The sequence below is a fragment of the Boleophthalmus pectinirostris genome, unplaced genomic scaffold (genome assembly GCF_026225935.1).
Source record: "Boleophthalmus pectinirostris isolate CB_2022bp ecotype Guang Dong unplaced genomic scaffold, ASM2622593v1 HiC_scaffold_23, whole genome shotgun sequence".
In the NCBI taxonomy this organism is placed as follows: domain Eukaryota; kingdom Metazoa; phylum Chordata; class Actinopteri; order Gobiiformes; family Gobiidae; genus Boleophthalmus; species Boleophthalmus pectinirostris.
This window is the reverse complement of record NW_026571207.1, coordinates 24,774,416-24,787,945: the sequence shown is the minus strand read 5'-3', so window position 1 is coordinate 24,787,945 and position 13,530 is coordinate 24,774,416. Positions and strand designations below refer to the sequence as shown.

Here is a 13,530-nt window from a genome sequence, read left to right as displayed (position 1 = left end):
CATGATGGATGGATAACAAATATTTATTTTAAAAATATATACACACAATCCAGGAAGGGACATTTATTCCCTTCTGTGATGCCTGTAGGAGGGCAAATGCGACCTGAAATTGAGCCTTTAACACCTCTTCAGGGTGTTCACTTTTTAAAATGTTACTTGCATTGTCACTGTTCAACCCAAATCCACTTCTGCCTCAGGTAGCTCAAATCAATGGGCATTTAAACTGTAATAGCACATGCGGGACAGGACACACGGCAGACCTCTTGTAGGGCCCAATGAGTGAAACAAACATTCTTTGAGAGAGGATCTAAATATTCCTAAATATACAGGATTTGCGTGTGTGAATGAAGCAAAATCAGAAAATACCGTAATATGGGCCATTTTAAGACATTTTAAACCCCCACCCTGCAATATGATCATAATTCTGTTAGATACAATTAACATATCAGCTGTATCACTAATCTATACCACTTTATTTAGTGTTACTGTTACATGCAAGCATTTAGGTTGTCTCTTCCAGTGAACCTGTGTATCTTTGGTTTCCACAGCAGTGGCAGCTGTCCGGCTCGCTGGACTGTGCCTATTTTACACTCACTCTATTTCAGGAGTCACTGTTATTCAAAAGGTCAGATAAAGACGCAGGGCGGCAGAGGGCAGGGGGGCGGGAGACTGAAGAAGACCCTGCCCACAAAGACAAACATTTGAGACACCTTATTCCGTGGACAGCCTAAAGAAGAGACAGCAGGAACATCTCTGTAGTCATAGGCTTTAGGCTGGGCAAAGAGAGATAAACACTTAATTTTGGATAATACAAAATTATGGAGGAAGAAATACAGCAACCTGAATGTGCTGCGGAGAAAACACAATGTGACAAGAATAACAACAGCCAGGTGCGTTATGTCTAATATTTGTTATAAAAAGTACATTAGTTTTATTGCTATATATAGTGCTATAGCTTCAGACTCTAAAATACTATATATAGAAAGATGTTTTAAAGGGTTTATACAAACTGAGTAGAGTAGCATATTGAGTTAAATATTATAAAGTATATGTCTACATATAATAATCCTGTGCATTTGGAATAGCACTAGTAAAATAAATCAGGCTTATTTATTTCAATGCTATGTTATATATATATTATTATAGTGGTGCAAATCATACCAAGAAGGAGTTGTTAAGTTTGGGGAACATGAAAGCAATGCCACACCTGTTGGACCTCTGCTTTCAAAGAACTGGCTCTACAGGGAGTCATGAGTCACGGCTCTCAAACAAACCAGTGATGTACTGCAGGGACAACTACATCAACGAAACAGATAGGGCTGTGCAGATTTTAAATACAGATTTTAGTCCACCACCAATGCTCTGTCAGTAAATGCATGTTTGGAGCAGAGTTTGAGCTTTAAAAGAAGAAATTGGACAGTTTGTTTTTTGTGTGTTCATTGGCATTGGTTTACGTTTTGGATATTAATGAATGAAAGAGTTTTAATTTGTTTTAATAGAGAATTTTCTGATAAATATGACAAAAAATTATAAAATTTTTAGCCATATTTATTAGAAATTTTCCTTTCCTTTTTTTTTTTTTTTTTGTTTCCTTGGGCTGAAATTATCTTATATAATGTTAATCAATTTTATTACCTAACAATACACTAACTGAAAATGACTTCACTTTTTCTGTTAGGATGTAAATATTGCCGAACATTTAACTGTTGTCTGTATGGTCTATTGTATATCATTATAGAGTAATGTTATTACTTGTTAATATGGTATATGCATGGGCAGCTTAAAATATATTCCTAAACATTTGCAGGCTACATTTCATTTTTGATTTTGATTTGCATATGTTTCAGTTATATTACACAGGGCAAACTGTTAACTTCCTAAAAAACACATAGGAAATAGAGTACAAACTAACTGCAGCTGATAAAAATAAACCTGAACACAGTGTATACAAAATCACTGCCAAGACACAAGCAGTTGTGCCTTCCTCATGACACCCAAGCTAATTTTAAATCATTTATAGAGCATAAGACAATTTGAGTTATACTGTCATATACTGTAGTACCACGTCAATCTAAGTAACTTGTAATAGAAGCTTCCCATTTCCACTTATATTTAAGAGAACATAATTTTAAAGAGACAAAAGAAATCCCAGTAAAGCCCAAAGTTAGTTGGTACTAAAAGGTCAAAGGTCACATGACAAATGCAGTGCATATTTTTAGGTCGAGAGGGATTTGAAAGGCATTCCTGTACTACCAGTTACAATACAATTAGTTGCATAATGAGTTGCATATTGTTGTATCACTGAATACATTATTATAAATTTGCATATTACAAGAAGCATTCCTTAAAAGGACCCATATTACATTATTTTTTGATCTGTGTAATAATGTTGTTTTGTCATCACCAACATGCCTGGAGTTGTGTTTTGTTTCATTTAACATACACTTCATTCACATACATTTTACATACAAAACCTGCATATTTAGGCTGAGCGCTCCACAGAAACCACTCCATCCCACTTTGTGATCTCATGTAGTAATACAAGAAGTGCTTCACTATGTTTTTAAACTTCATACATAGTTCATTAGAATCAGGTTTCCAGCCCTGTCAATATTTACTGAACTAAATGTAAACGAAAGCTGTTAACTTCAAAACTACCAGTACATGACATCACAAGGTGGAACAGAGCGTTTTGAGAATTGGAGATGTAAACAGACTAATAATTAAGAATTGCTGAAGCATGTGTAAATGAAAGAAAACACAACTTCAGATATGTTTTTGAAGAAGTAACAACATTCCAACATGGGTTAAAGCTGGAAACAGTCAATTCTGTATAATATAGGACTTCAATAAGATTTGACTTTGACAAGGGGGATTTTAGAACCAGCTTAGTTTCTGCAATTTTTTCTACAATCTTTAACTCATCAATATTTCTAATGTCCCCTTGTGTATTGTTTAATTTTCTTTTCTAATTAAATTGTTCATGTAAATGGTAAGCTCTAGTACATTGCTATAATTTATCCAGCCACCACAGAATTTGCGCAATAAGTAAAGCATGCCTATCTTAATCATACTGTGTGGTGTCTGAATCTTTCTAAATCTTTTTTTTTTTTTTTTATGCCTTTAGATTGCGCTGAAGGAAAACATACCTTCAAAGACAGAAGAAGAGACAAGCGAAGACAAGGAAAGAGAGAGCAAGAAGGATGGAGAGAGAGAAGAAATAAGGGAAGAAACAAAATGTCTAGATGAAAAAAAACATACTGAATCTCATGAAGGTGATGCTGAACAACATAGCCAAGATAGCACAACTGACAATGCAACTGCTGACAACACAGACTGTAATATAAGAACAGAGGAGGAGGCTAAGAAAGAAAAACAAGAGGAAAGTGAAACAAAAGAAGAAAATACATCAACTAATAATGAGGAAAAAGTGAAGGAGGCCGCAACAAATAAAACAGAGAAGAAAAAAGCAAGCAAAGGCAAAGATACAGAAGTAAAATCAGATGTAAATAAAAAGGGAAGCACAGAAGAGATGGAAAAACCAGCAAAGAGGAAATCTGGACCGTCTGCTGCCTCTCTTGCTGCCCTGAGTCGGCCCCGCCCCTCGGCACGCTCCATCCGTGCATCCGCTAAAAAGGACCTCATCGCCAAGTTCCAGCAAGGAGCACCAGAGTGAGTGACCAGAGAAGGAAATTAATGTATTGATTGATTGTTTTTAAATTATTATTAATAATTTTTTTAAGAATCCCATATGATCATGATAATGCAGTATTTTGAAATATGCTAAAACACTGTATGAGTTGAGGCTTAAGTAACAGACATGTGGACAAATCCTCTGCTTTGGAAGAATTATAAACTATTATTATTATTTTTAATCGACAAATTTTGCAACTTTTTGAGATTTTTTCTAAACAATATACTCAATATTCAAACTTAAGCATGATCTCTTTACATTGATAGTGATTTAGCTTCATTCATTCAGACAAAAACAAAATATCGAATTATATCTTGTTCTATAGTTGAGGTGTTTCAGTGTCTTTTTTGGTGCATTACAATGTTCTAAACAATGGAGTAAAAAGATATATATATATATATATATATATATATATATATATATATATATATCGGTATTGTATGGTAAGTTATCAGTAGGTGGTGTATAATCAGAATGACATATTTATACACAGTGTTGGGAAGGTTACTTTTAAACTGTATTCCCCTACAGATTACAGATTACACCCCAAAATGTAGTTTGTAACGTAATCCATTAAATTACTTAAAGTGAGTAACGTAATCTGATTACTTTGGATTACTTGATATTGTCATGTTTTTTTAAACGACATGAATGTAGCAACCACATCCTCCAAATTCTTGTTTGTTGTCTTCAAATTGTCTGAGCCCAAGTCTCCATGAATAAGCAACTCTTTACTGTAGAGAAACAAAGACCACGATATCTTAACATAAGAGGTTTTGTCTGTTAAAAGACAGTAACAAGATAAGCCTTTCCTTCACCAGATTAAAAAAATATTATTGATAGAGAAATTATTTTTTATATGAGATCACCTTAAATTATGTCAACCTACTGTTAGGTGTCATGTTGTTTAGACCTGGTTTAGTCCTGGTTTAGTCCTGATTTTTAGACCTGGTTTAGACCAGGTCTAGATCAGGTCTTTAATTCTGGTTTAGTCGTGGTTTAGTCCCAGTTTAAACCTGGTTCAGTCCTGCTTTAGTCCTGGTTTAGTCCTGGGTTAGTCCTGGGTTAGTCTTGGTTTAGTCCTGGTGTTAGTTCTGGTTTAGAGGCGCACAGGAGGAAGTGCGGTTTACGCGAGAAAACACAGTCCACACACGGCGCACGAGACGGCGGTGTCCGCGCTGTAACTACGGAAGGAGACGTGGTCCGCGGGTTCTCAGGTTGATGACGATGATGAAGGTGTTTGTGTGTGTTTGTGTGTGTTTGTGTTTGTGTGTGTTTGTGTGTGTGTGTCCCCTCATGTGGCAGGTCACTATAGGACAGTAGTGCAGATATTATGAGTCCATGCAGGTTGTTTTCACCGGTGCCAGTAGCTCCTGTTTCACATTTAAGTTGTAGGCGATTTTATACATATTTTTTTTATATATATATCTCTCATCGGGAGAAGAATTTCCAAGACACAAATGCGTTTTTACCAATGCACTGCTGCTTCCACTGTGTGACTGACACCGCCAACTTTAACATGACGTTTCCATCGCTCTTATTGTCGCGTTCTGTTTGGGCTTCAGGCAATGAGTGGAATTACCGAAATAAAAAAATAAATAAATGGGATGTAGCACAAAATGTGAAAACAGGAAAATACCGCTTTGTAATCCACTTATTTCAGCAAAGTAACTGTAATCCAATTACCACTCATTGAAACAGTAACTGTAACGGAATACAGTTACTCATAATTTGTACTCTGATTACGTAACGGCGGTACATGTAATCCGTTACTCCCCAACACTGTTTATACATTTTCTCAAAATTATAATGTGCTATGTTCATATTTCAGAACACCAGTCCAACGCAACTTTAAACTCCAGAAGTCTGCCACAGCTGGGGCCACAGGGGCTTCAATCAAACAGAAAATACTCCAGTGGTGTATCAACAAAACTCGCAAATATGAGGCATGAGCTAATACTGTACTTTATTATGAAACATTTGGTACTGGTGATTTTGGCTTACTCTTTCTTATGTTGCATCTTTTTTGATATTTCAGGGGGTGACCATAGAGAACTTTTCTTCGTCCTGGTCTGATGGGATAGCGTTTTGTGCTCTTATCCATCGTTACTTCCCTGAGGCCTTTGACTTCAGCTCCCTGAATCCAAAAGAGAGAGAGAAGAACTTCACACTGGCCTTCCAAACTGCTGAGTAATGCAAATGTTTACTTTTAACTGTAACAACATTTTTATTGATTGATTTAAAGAGCCTATGTTACCATTTTCTGATCTTTTTCGCATCAAAAACATACATCATAGAAAAACAAATCCTCCATATTTAGGCAGAGTTTTTCTCTCAACCAGAAAACACTGTTCCACCTTCTGATGTCATGTAGTAATATAGAAAGTGTTCCACTGTGTTTTTAAACACCATACTCCTTCACTAGAATAATTTGGATGACTTCAGCTCTGGAATTACACATCTCAAGGTAAAAGGTAGCGATTAACTTGAAAACTACAGCTTCAGGACAGCCCAAGGTGGACAGAGCATTTTGAGCTTTAAGGATGTAGACAGACAAGAAAACCAGAATTACTCCATGTGTGAACAAAACACATCTTCAGGTATGTTTTTGAGGAAGTACCTAGATTATAACATCTCTTAAAGCCCGCAAGAGTCCATTTTGTGTAATATAGGACCTTAAAAAATGTTATCGCTAACATCAAATGTGATACCTCCTTGTTTACAAATAGATGTTATCGTATTGCCTGGAATGTTTGACAGTAGGGTATTAATTCTTGCTAAATGAGCCGCGATCAATAGAAATGGATCACAGTTTAATGCCATTCTGGAACACTCTAGACAACTCAAGAATGTTTCCATGGAGACAAGCAAACAGTACCAGATCCTCCACCAGCTAAGAAAAGCTGCATAGTGCCAAATTTATGGTATTTTCTGAGCGATATTAACAGATATATACAGCATATTTACCTTCCCCTCTCTGCGTTGTCTCCCAGGACTTTGGCTGACTGCTGCCCCCTTCTGGACGTGTCTGATATGCTCATGATGGGCAACCACCCTGACCCCATGTGTATCTTCACCTATGTTCAGTCACTCTGCCACAGCCTGTCCAAGATAGAGAAACAGAGAAAAGAGAAAGCTGAAAAAGAGAAAGCTGAAAAGAAGGAGGAAGAAGGGCCACAAGAGGAGGAAGAGCCAGAGGACAGTGAGACCACAGAGGGTCCAGAGGAGACCCCAGTTATTAATGAAAGTTATGAGGAAAGCTGTGAAAAGGAGGAAAATGTGTCAGCAAGTGAAGAGACTGATACTCAGAAAATGGTAGAAGGGGAATCCTAGAGTTATTAGGATCTTATTTAACTAGATTTATGCTATGTGGTCTAAACTGCTGTATTTTGCCCTGTGCACAAGTTTGTAGACAGTATTATTATTATTGATAATGTGGGTTTTATTCACTGCAATTGTATGTTGACACAAATGTTTAAAATTGCTGTACTTTAGGATTGGTTACATGATTTGAAGTAAAGTGGGTGTTACATATTTCATATATATATTGCATTTGACAATAGTAGTGTGTTTTAGACACTGGGGTGACTTGTAAACACAAATGTGAAATGTTACTAGTTTATTATTAAATTGATTTGAAAAATTATCGGGGTTCTCTCTCTCGCTAACCTTAACCCTAACTGGATTTCGGTCTGAACAAAGATCCCTGTACTTGCCTGTCCGAGCTGCTCAAGGCCTGCAAACACCCACCTGCCCAGTACCGCCTGCTGGAGGGCACAGTGACCGGCACCCAATGGCCCTTCTCCATGGAGGTGTCTGTGGACCAGTACACTGCAGTGGGCAAAGGGGGCTCTAAGAAGGAGGCCAGGAGGAGAGCAACTGCAGCTCTGCTCCAAATGATGGGATACACAGTCCCAGAGGAGGAGCTGGTCTCACCTGCTCCTCACCCCACAACAGAACCTGACTGTGAGTCCAGAGGCTCCACAGGAAACTCCAGACCAGGAGAGCCACATTCCACAGACCACAGACATTAGAGACTCCAGAGAATGAGAGTCCAGCGGAGGTTCAAAACCTGGAGGTATCAAAGGAGACCCAGTCTCTGGACAACTCCAAGAGTCCAGAGGAGGACCAGATCCCACAGAAGGCAGATACACGACAGACTCCAGATGATGTAGAGAGTAGAACGTCAGGAGAAACTGGACTGATACAACAGTGTCAGTCCTCAGGAGGAAGAGCCCCTCTGTATGTCAGACAACAGTTCAGCTGACAGCGAATCTCCTGAATGCTGTGAGACTCTTTTAAATATGACCATGACTCCAGAGGCTCTGCAGGAAACTCCAGACCAGGAGAAACAAGAGGAGAGCGACATTCCACAGACCATAGCTGAGGACCACCAGGAACTGCAGCCTCTGAACAGCTCAGGCAGTGATTATGTTTCAGAGGAGACATCAGAAGAGAGCCACAGACATAGCTCTCATAAACCTGCCGAAGAGGAGCAGAGCAAAAACACCTCAGATCAAACTGGACTGGAGGATCTCAAAATTATTGAGAAATATATTCCAGAAATAGTTTGTTTCAATTTTGTTCGTAAACCCTGAGCCTGATTCAAGTGACTGCTCCAAGGGACACCAAACTCTGGGTGAGTTCCACAAAGGGTCAGTGGAAAACCCAGAGGATCTGGAAATTCAAACTGAGACCCAAGATGAAGTGGAGACTCCCAGTCCAATGGACAGGGAAATCCTGGAGGTAGTAAATAAGACCCAGTCTCTGGACACCAGAGCAGCTGGACATCAGCTCAGAGGAAGACCTCAGTCCAACTAAGCCACAAATACAAAAGGAGCAAACCTCAGAAGACACAGAGACACTAATGGAGGTCCCCAAACTGCAGAGGAGCCAAACCCTGAGGAGGTGCAGCTCCACATGGCAGAGGACATAACAGTAGAAGAAGAGTGTGAGAAGCTGCGGACAGAAAACCCAGCCTGAGCTCCAGAGCCCCCTGCATCTCCTCAGGCCTCACAGACCCTGGGCTCAGTCGAGAGCCTGGTGATCCATGCTCTGGTCAAAAAACAGCTGCAAAAGCTGCCCTCCAAAATGAGGTCCCACCACGATGCATTAGTGCAGATTCTGGAGAAGACCAGAGTCCAAGACCAGTTCAAAGTCCCAGCTGAAGTTGATGTCAAACCCAAAAACATAAAGAAGCTGGGCAAAGCCGCAGCCAGAGACCTGATCCATGAATACGGCTCTGCCTCCAAGCTCCTGGTGATGGCTTTGGGACCAGGTCCCACAGATTTCCAGAAGGATGCCATGAAACATCTGAACTTTCGTCTCAGTGCCTTCAGGAACTGGCCCAGAACTGTTCTGGCTCAGCTCTTTCCACAGTGGGACAAGCCCAAGAAGAGGGCCTGTTAGACAGTGCCCCCTGTGTCTTTTAAGAGTCACTCGTTTGGAAGAGAGGGGTCAAAGGTCACTGGACACTTTTTAAGTTGAGATATTTCACTTCCATCCAGAGCTCATTTTAAGAGTCAAAACGCCAAATGGAAGATGAAGTGTTTCCATTTCAAAAACTGTTGAGATGAAACCTACAACTCCTTTTTTCCCACGGTCCAAATGTGGATCACACCGACTCACAGAGGACACAGCAACTTTATTCAAATTATTTAAAAAAATAAATAAGCATTTCCCCTCCGCCAAAATATTGTTATTATCTTTCTTTTATCTCTTTTTCTCTTTTGAAGCAGCACTGCGTAACATTTCTGTAGAGGGCACAACACCTGCATGCATGCTTTCTAGCAGTGGTCTCAGCAAGGCCCTGACATTTCAGCAAAAATTGTAGAACAAATGATTGTATTACCTCAATTAATCACAATATTGTATTTTTTAGATCTAAAATTCTCTCACGTGAATGTTCCTGACATATATATATATATATATATATATATATATATATATATATCAGTGTTGGGGAGTAACGGATTACATGTACCGCCGTTGCGTAATCAGAGTACAAATTATGAGTAACTGTATTCCGTTACAGTTACTGTTTCAATGAGTGGTAATTGGATTACAGTTACTTTGCTGAAATAAGTGGATTACAAGGCGGTATTTTCCTGTTTTCACATTTTGTGCTACATCCATTTATTTATTTTTTTATTTCGGTAATTTCACTCATTGCCTGAAGCCCAAACAGAACGCGCGCAATAAGAGCGATGTAAACGTCATGTTAAAGTTGGCGGTGTCAGTCACACAGTGGAAGCAGCAGTGCATTGGTAAAAACGCATTTGTGTCTTGGAAATTCTTCTCCCGATGTGAGATATATATATAAAAAAAAACTAATAGAAAATCGCCTACAACTTAAATGTGAAACAGGAGCTACTGGCACTGGTGAAAACAACCTGCATAGACTCATAATATCTGCACTACTGTCCTATAGTGACCTGCCACATGAGGGGACACACACACACAAACAGAAACACACACCTTCATCATCGTCATCAACCTGAGAACCCGCGGACCACGACTCCTTCCGTAGTTACAGCGCGGACACCGCCGTCTCGTGCGCCGCGTGTGGACTGTGTTTTCTCGCGTAAACCGCGCTTCCTCCTGTGCGCCTCTAAACCAGAACTAACACCAGGACTAAACCAGGACTAACCCAGGACTAAAGCAGGACTAAACCAGGTCTAAACAACATGACACCTAACAGTAGGTTGACATAATTTAAGGTGATCTCATATAATTTCTCTATCAATAATATTTTTTAATCTGGTGAAGGAAAGTCTTATCTTGTTACTGTTTTTTAACAGACAAAACCTCTTATATTAAGATATCGTGGTCTTTGTTTCTCTACAGCAAACAGTTGCTTATTCATGGAGACTTGGGCTCAGACAATTTGAAGACAACAAACAAGAATTTGGAGGATGTGGTTGCTACATTCATGTCGTTTAAAAAAACATGAATATCAAGTATCAAAGTAATCAGATTACGTTATCACTTTAAGTAATTTAATGGATACGTTACAAATTACATTTTGGGGTGTGTAATCTGTAATCTGTAGGGGATTACATTTTAAAATACCTTCCCAACACTGTATATATATATATATATATATATATATATATATATATATATATATATATATATATATATATATATATATGTAAAATGTGCACTGTGAACTTAACCTTGGTTTAAAAAAATCACAAATACACTTGCAATACTTGAAACAGATGATAAACCGTACACAAAGAAGTGTCTGTTACACCATCACATTCTTCATTTACACATGTCACTTGAACATTATGAACGCCAAAACATAGATAAAGTCATATGCATAATTCATAACACTGTCTACTGTACATGAAACAGCACTGGCAATAACCCATCATGAACATAAATACTTAGGGTATACTAGTATAAATGTACATTTTATATAGTATATACACACCAGTGTGACACACTAAGCATAAACAAACCTACACAGTGTATTACGGTAATTGCGTCATGCCTCCGGAAAAGGCCATTGTGTCGGCCCTTTTGGAGGGAGCAGTGTCTGAGCGGCGCAGTTGGTCAACATTACAGTGAGAGCAGCATTGACAAAGATGGCTGTGAGTTTGCCTCCGGGTGGTGTGAACCTAGAGTCGCAGCTTTTGTCCATAATGGACGCGCTGGTGAAGGCAGCAGCAGCGGAGATCAGTCAGCTTTTCTGTGAGAGCTCTGCGGAGCTGCGCCTGCACTTAACCCAGAGCCTACGGGAAAACGACAGTCTGCGGACACGCGTGAAGCTCATGAGGAGCGAGATCTTCTCCTTGAAGCTGCAGGCCCGAGCTGCACGACCCTCCAGCCGCTTTGGAGTCCTGCGAGCAAACACCCCCAAACCACGAGTTAAAGCACAAGGTAAACAACAAAAATATACGGCTACGGGAACTGGCCTACACTGCCCCCAGTGGGGGAATAAATTACATATTGTCAAATAACTGAAAAACGTAATACTATTATGTTTTACCCCCCCCCCCCCCCCCCCCCCCCCTCACACAAGATGTCTCCACTCCTGCAGTTTCAGAGGACCAAACTACCTACACTGTCGCTGAAAAGGTAACTTTAAAGAAATGTTCATGCTTTAAAGTCTAGAGAAAAAAAGTAGGACCATAGACTGTATGGGTTACTTTTGGACTTGGGTGATGGACTAGATGAGCAGGACATAGCAGGATATAGCCTAATGTAAATGGTGATTTGTGTCTTGATAATAGAGGTTTACTGGCAACTACACCCACACCCACTACACTCCAGTTCACCAGTTAATTAATTCATACACACAGATGTAGACAGACACAGGCACAGTGAGACAAGTAGGGTGAAATGTCTTGTACAAGGACACAAACATTTTCATCAGCACTTTTCCAGTGAAATACTGTGCACTCATGTGTTTACATCTTTTGCAGAAAACAGCTGTGGACTGTCCTGATGTCATTTTGATCAAAGATGAGGATGAGTCTGAAGAAGTTACTGCTGGTGGTGAGTGACTTAAACATTTTTATTTATAGTTTATATAGCTTTACAATAAATGTGTGTTTATATTTATAGACAATGGACCTGGCAGCACAAAGATGGAGAATGAAAATACTGTGGACCTCCAAAGTCAAGCACAGGAAGCTTTCATAAACCAGAGTGACACTTTTTACAACACGTCTGACCATTTGGCCTTTACCTCTATACCTACCATGCAAACGGCTTCTCATGACCTAACAACTAACGATATGCGAATAACAGTGCATAATGACATTTTTGGAATGCCAGTTACCAACCAAATGGAAAGAACACCAATTATCCAAAATGTTACCTCAATAGCAATGAACCACCAGGACATGGGTGCCGGTAGTGAAGGCAGCTCCAGTAGTCCTGTCCCAAAGCAAAAGTCTATTCACAAAATGTTGCCCTGCACCATCTGCTGGGCTAAATTCAGTACTCGTAGTGAACTGAACACACATCGTGCCAGTCATACAGGTGGCTCTCCCATCACTTGTCACATGTGTGGTAAGGTATTTGTTAGCAAGAACACTTTAGGAATCCACATGCGAATCCACACAGGAGAAAAACCCTATGTCTGTCTGCTCTGTGGGAAACGCTTCACACAAAATGGTGGTCTCCGGATTCATTTAAGAACGCATTCAGGAGAGAAACCTTTCAGCTGTTCAGTGTGCCACACCAGCTTCAACAACCCCAGCAACCTCCGCCGACATAAGATCACGCACAACACTGTTTAGTATGTTCAAGTATCACTATTGACTTTTATATTTATGCTGCCTTTCATACAGGAATACCATAATTGTGAAGTTGTTGTTTTGGTTCTTTATTACGTAGACTGTTACTTTTGTTGTTCCACTTTAAACTTTTGTATTAATACGTTTATCAATTCTGAAAACCTTTTATAATATATAAAATAAATACTGTTTATAATTTTATGGTATTGATTGGCATTGTTTGTTTTTGTGTTTTCTTATCAAATTTCAAGTTAATACGAGTGTTTATACAGCACATGCCTTATGACCATTGACTATAAAGATGACATCAATGTTACTAGTATTAATAGTAGGCCTACATTTTATTTATGAACTATGATCAAGTGTTGGATACTTTTCATACTAGCTGCAGACATGCCTTATATTACTGTGCCCGTAGGAGGCAGCATTGTCCTAATTTTACCATCTTCTGTTTTTCTAACAAAGGGTTGCACTTTGAGACTACTCTTTAGTAGTTGTAAACTAAATTATCCCCAACTGTACATGTTTTAGGATAATGAAAACCAAATAATCACCATATATATACCTTGACTTTATAAAGGC

At 39.2% G+C, this 13,530-nt stretch overlaps 2 protein-coding genes across 2 annotated transcripts; both read left to right on the top strand.

The window, feature by feature from the left end:
- Window positions 1-658: 658 nt before the first annotated feature.
- smtnl1 (smoothelin-like 1) lies at window positions 659-7,340 on the top strand. Its single transcript, XM_020927118.2, has 5 exons — window positions 659-890; window positions 3,128-3,672; window positions 5,526-5,640; window positions 5,733-5,884; window positions 6,688-7,340. Exons 1-5 carry the CDS (start codon window positions 819-821, stop codon window positions 7,025-7,027), a joined length of 1,224 nt encoding a protein of 407 aa, XP_020782777.2. The 5' UTR covers window positions 659-818; the 3' UTR covers window positions 7,028-7,340.
- A 3,843-nt stretch (window positions 7,341-11,183) lies between these two features.
- Window positions 11,184-13,154, top strand: LOC110162248 (oocyte zinc finger protein XlCOF6-like). The gene is made up of 4 exons (XM_020927117.2): window positions 11,184-11,584; window positions 11,727-11,782; window positions 12,130-12,202; window positions 12,272-13,154. The coding sequence occupies exons 1-4, from the start codon at window positions 11,290-11,292 to the stop codon at window positions 12,949-12,951; spliced, it is 1,104 nt and encodes a 367-aa protein (XP_020782776.1). The 5' UTR covers window positions 11,184-11,289; the 3' UTR covers window positions 12,952-13,154.
- Window positions 13,155-13,530: the final 376 nt, after the last annotated feature.

Excerpts from the sequence above, each read along its gene's own strand:
- LOC110162248 (XM_020927117.2), top strand. The coding sequence starts at position 11,290 with ATGGCTGTGAGTTTGCCTCCGGGTGGTGTGAACCTAGAGTCGCAGCTT. Across the intron at positions 11,585-11,726 it reads ACCACGAGTTAAAGCACAAG|ATGTCTCCACTCCTGCAGTT; the intron begins GTAAACAACAAA and ends CCCTCACACAAG. Across the intron at positions 11,783-12,129 it reads CCTACACTGTCGCTGAAAAG|AAAACAGCTGTGGACTGTCC; the intron begins GTAACTTTAAAG and ends CATCTTTTGCAG.
- smtnl1 (XM_020927118.2), top strand. The coding sequence starts at position 819 with ATGGAGGAAGAAATACAGCAACCTGAATGTGCTGCGGAGAAAACACAA. Across the intron at positions 891-3,127 it reads ACAAGAATAACAACAGCCAG|ATTGCGCTGAAGGAAAACAT; the intron begins GTGCGTTATGTC and ends TTATGCCTTTAG. Across the intron at positions 5,641-5,732 it reads ACAAAACTCGCAAATATGAG|GGGGTGACCATAGAGAACTT; the intron begins GCATGAGCTAAT and ends TTGATATTTCAG.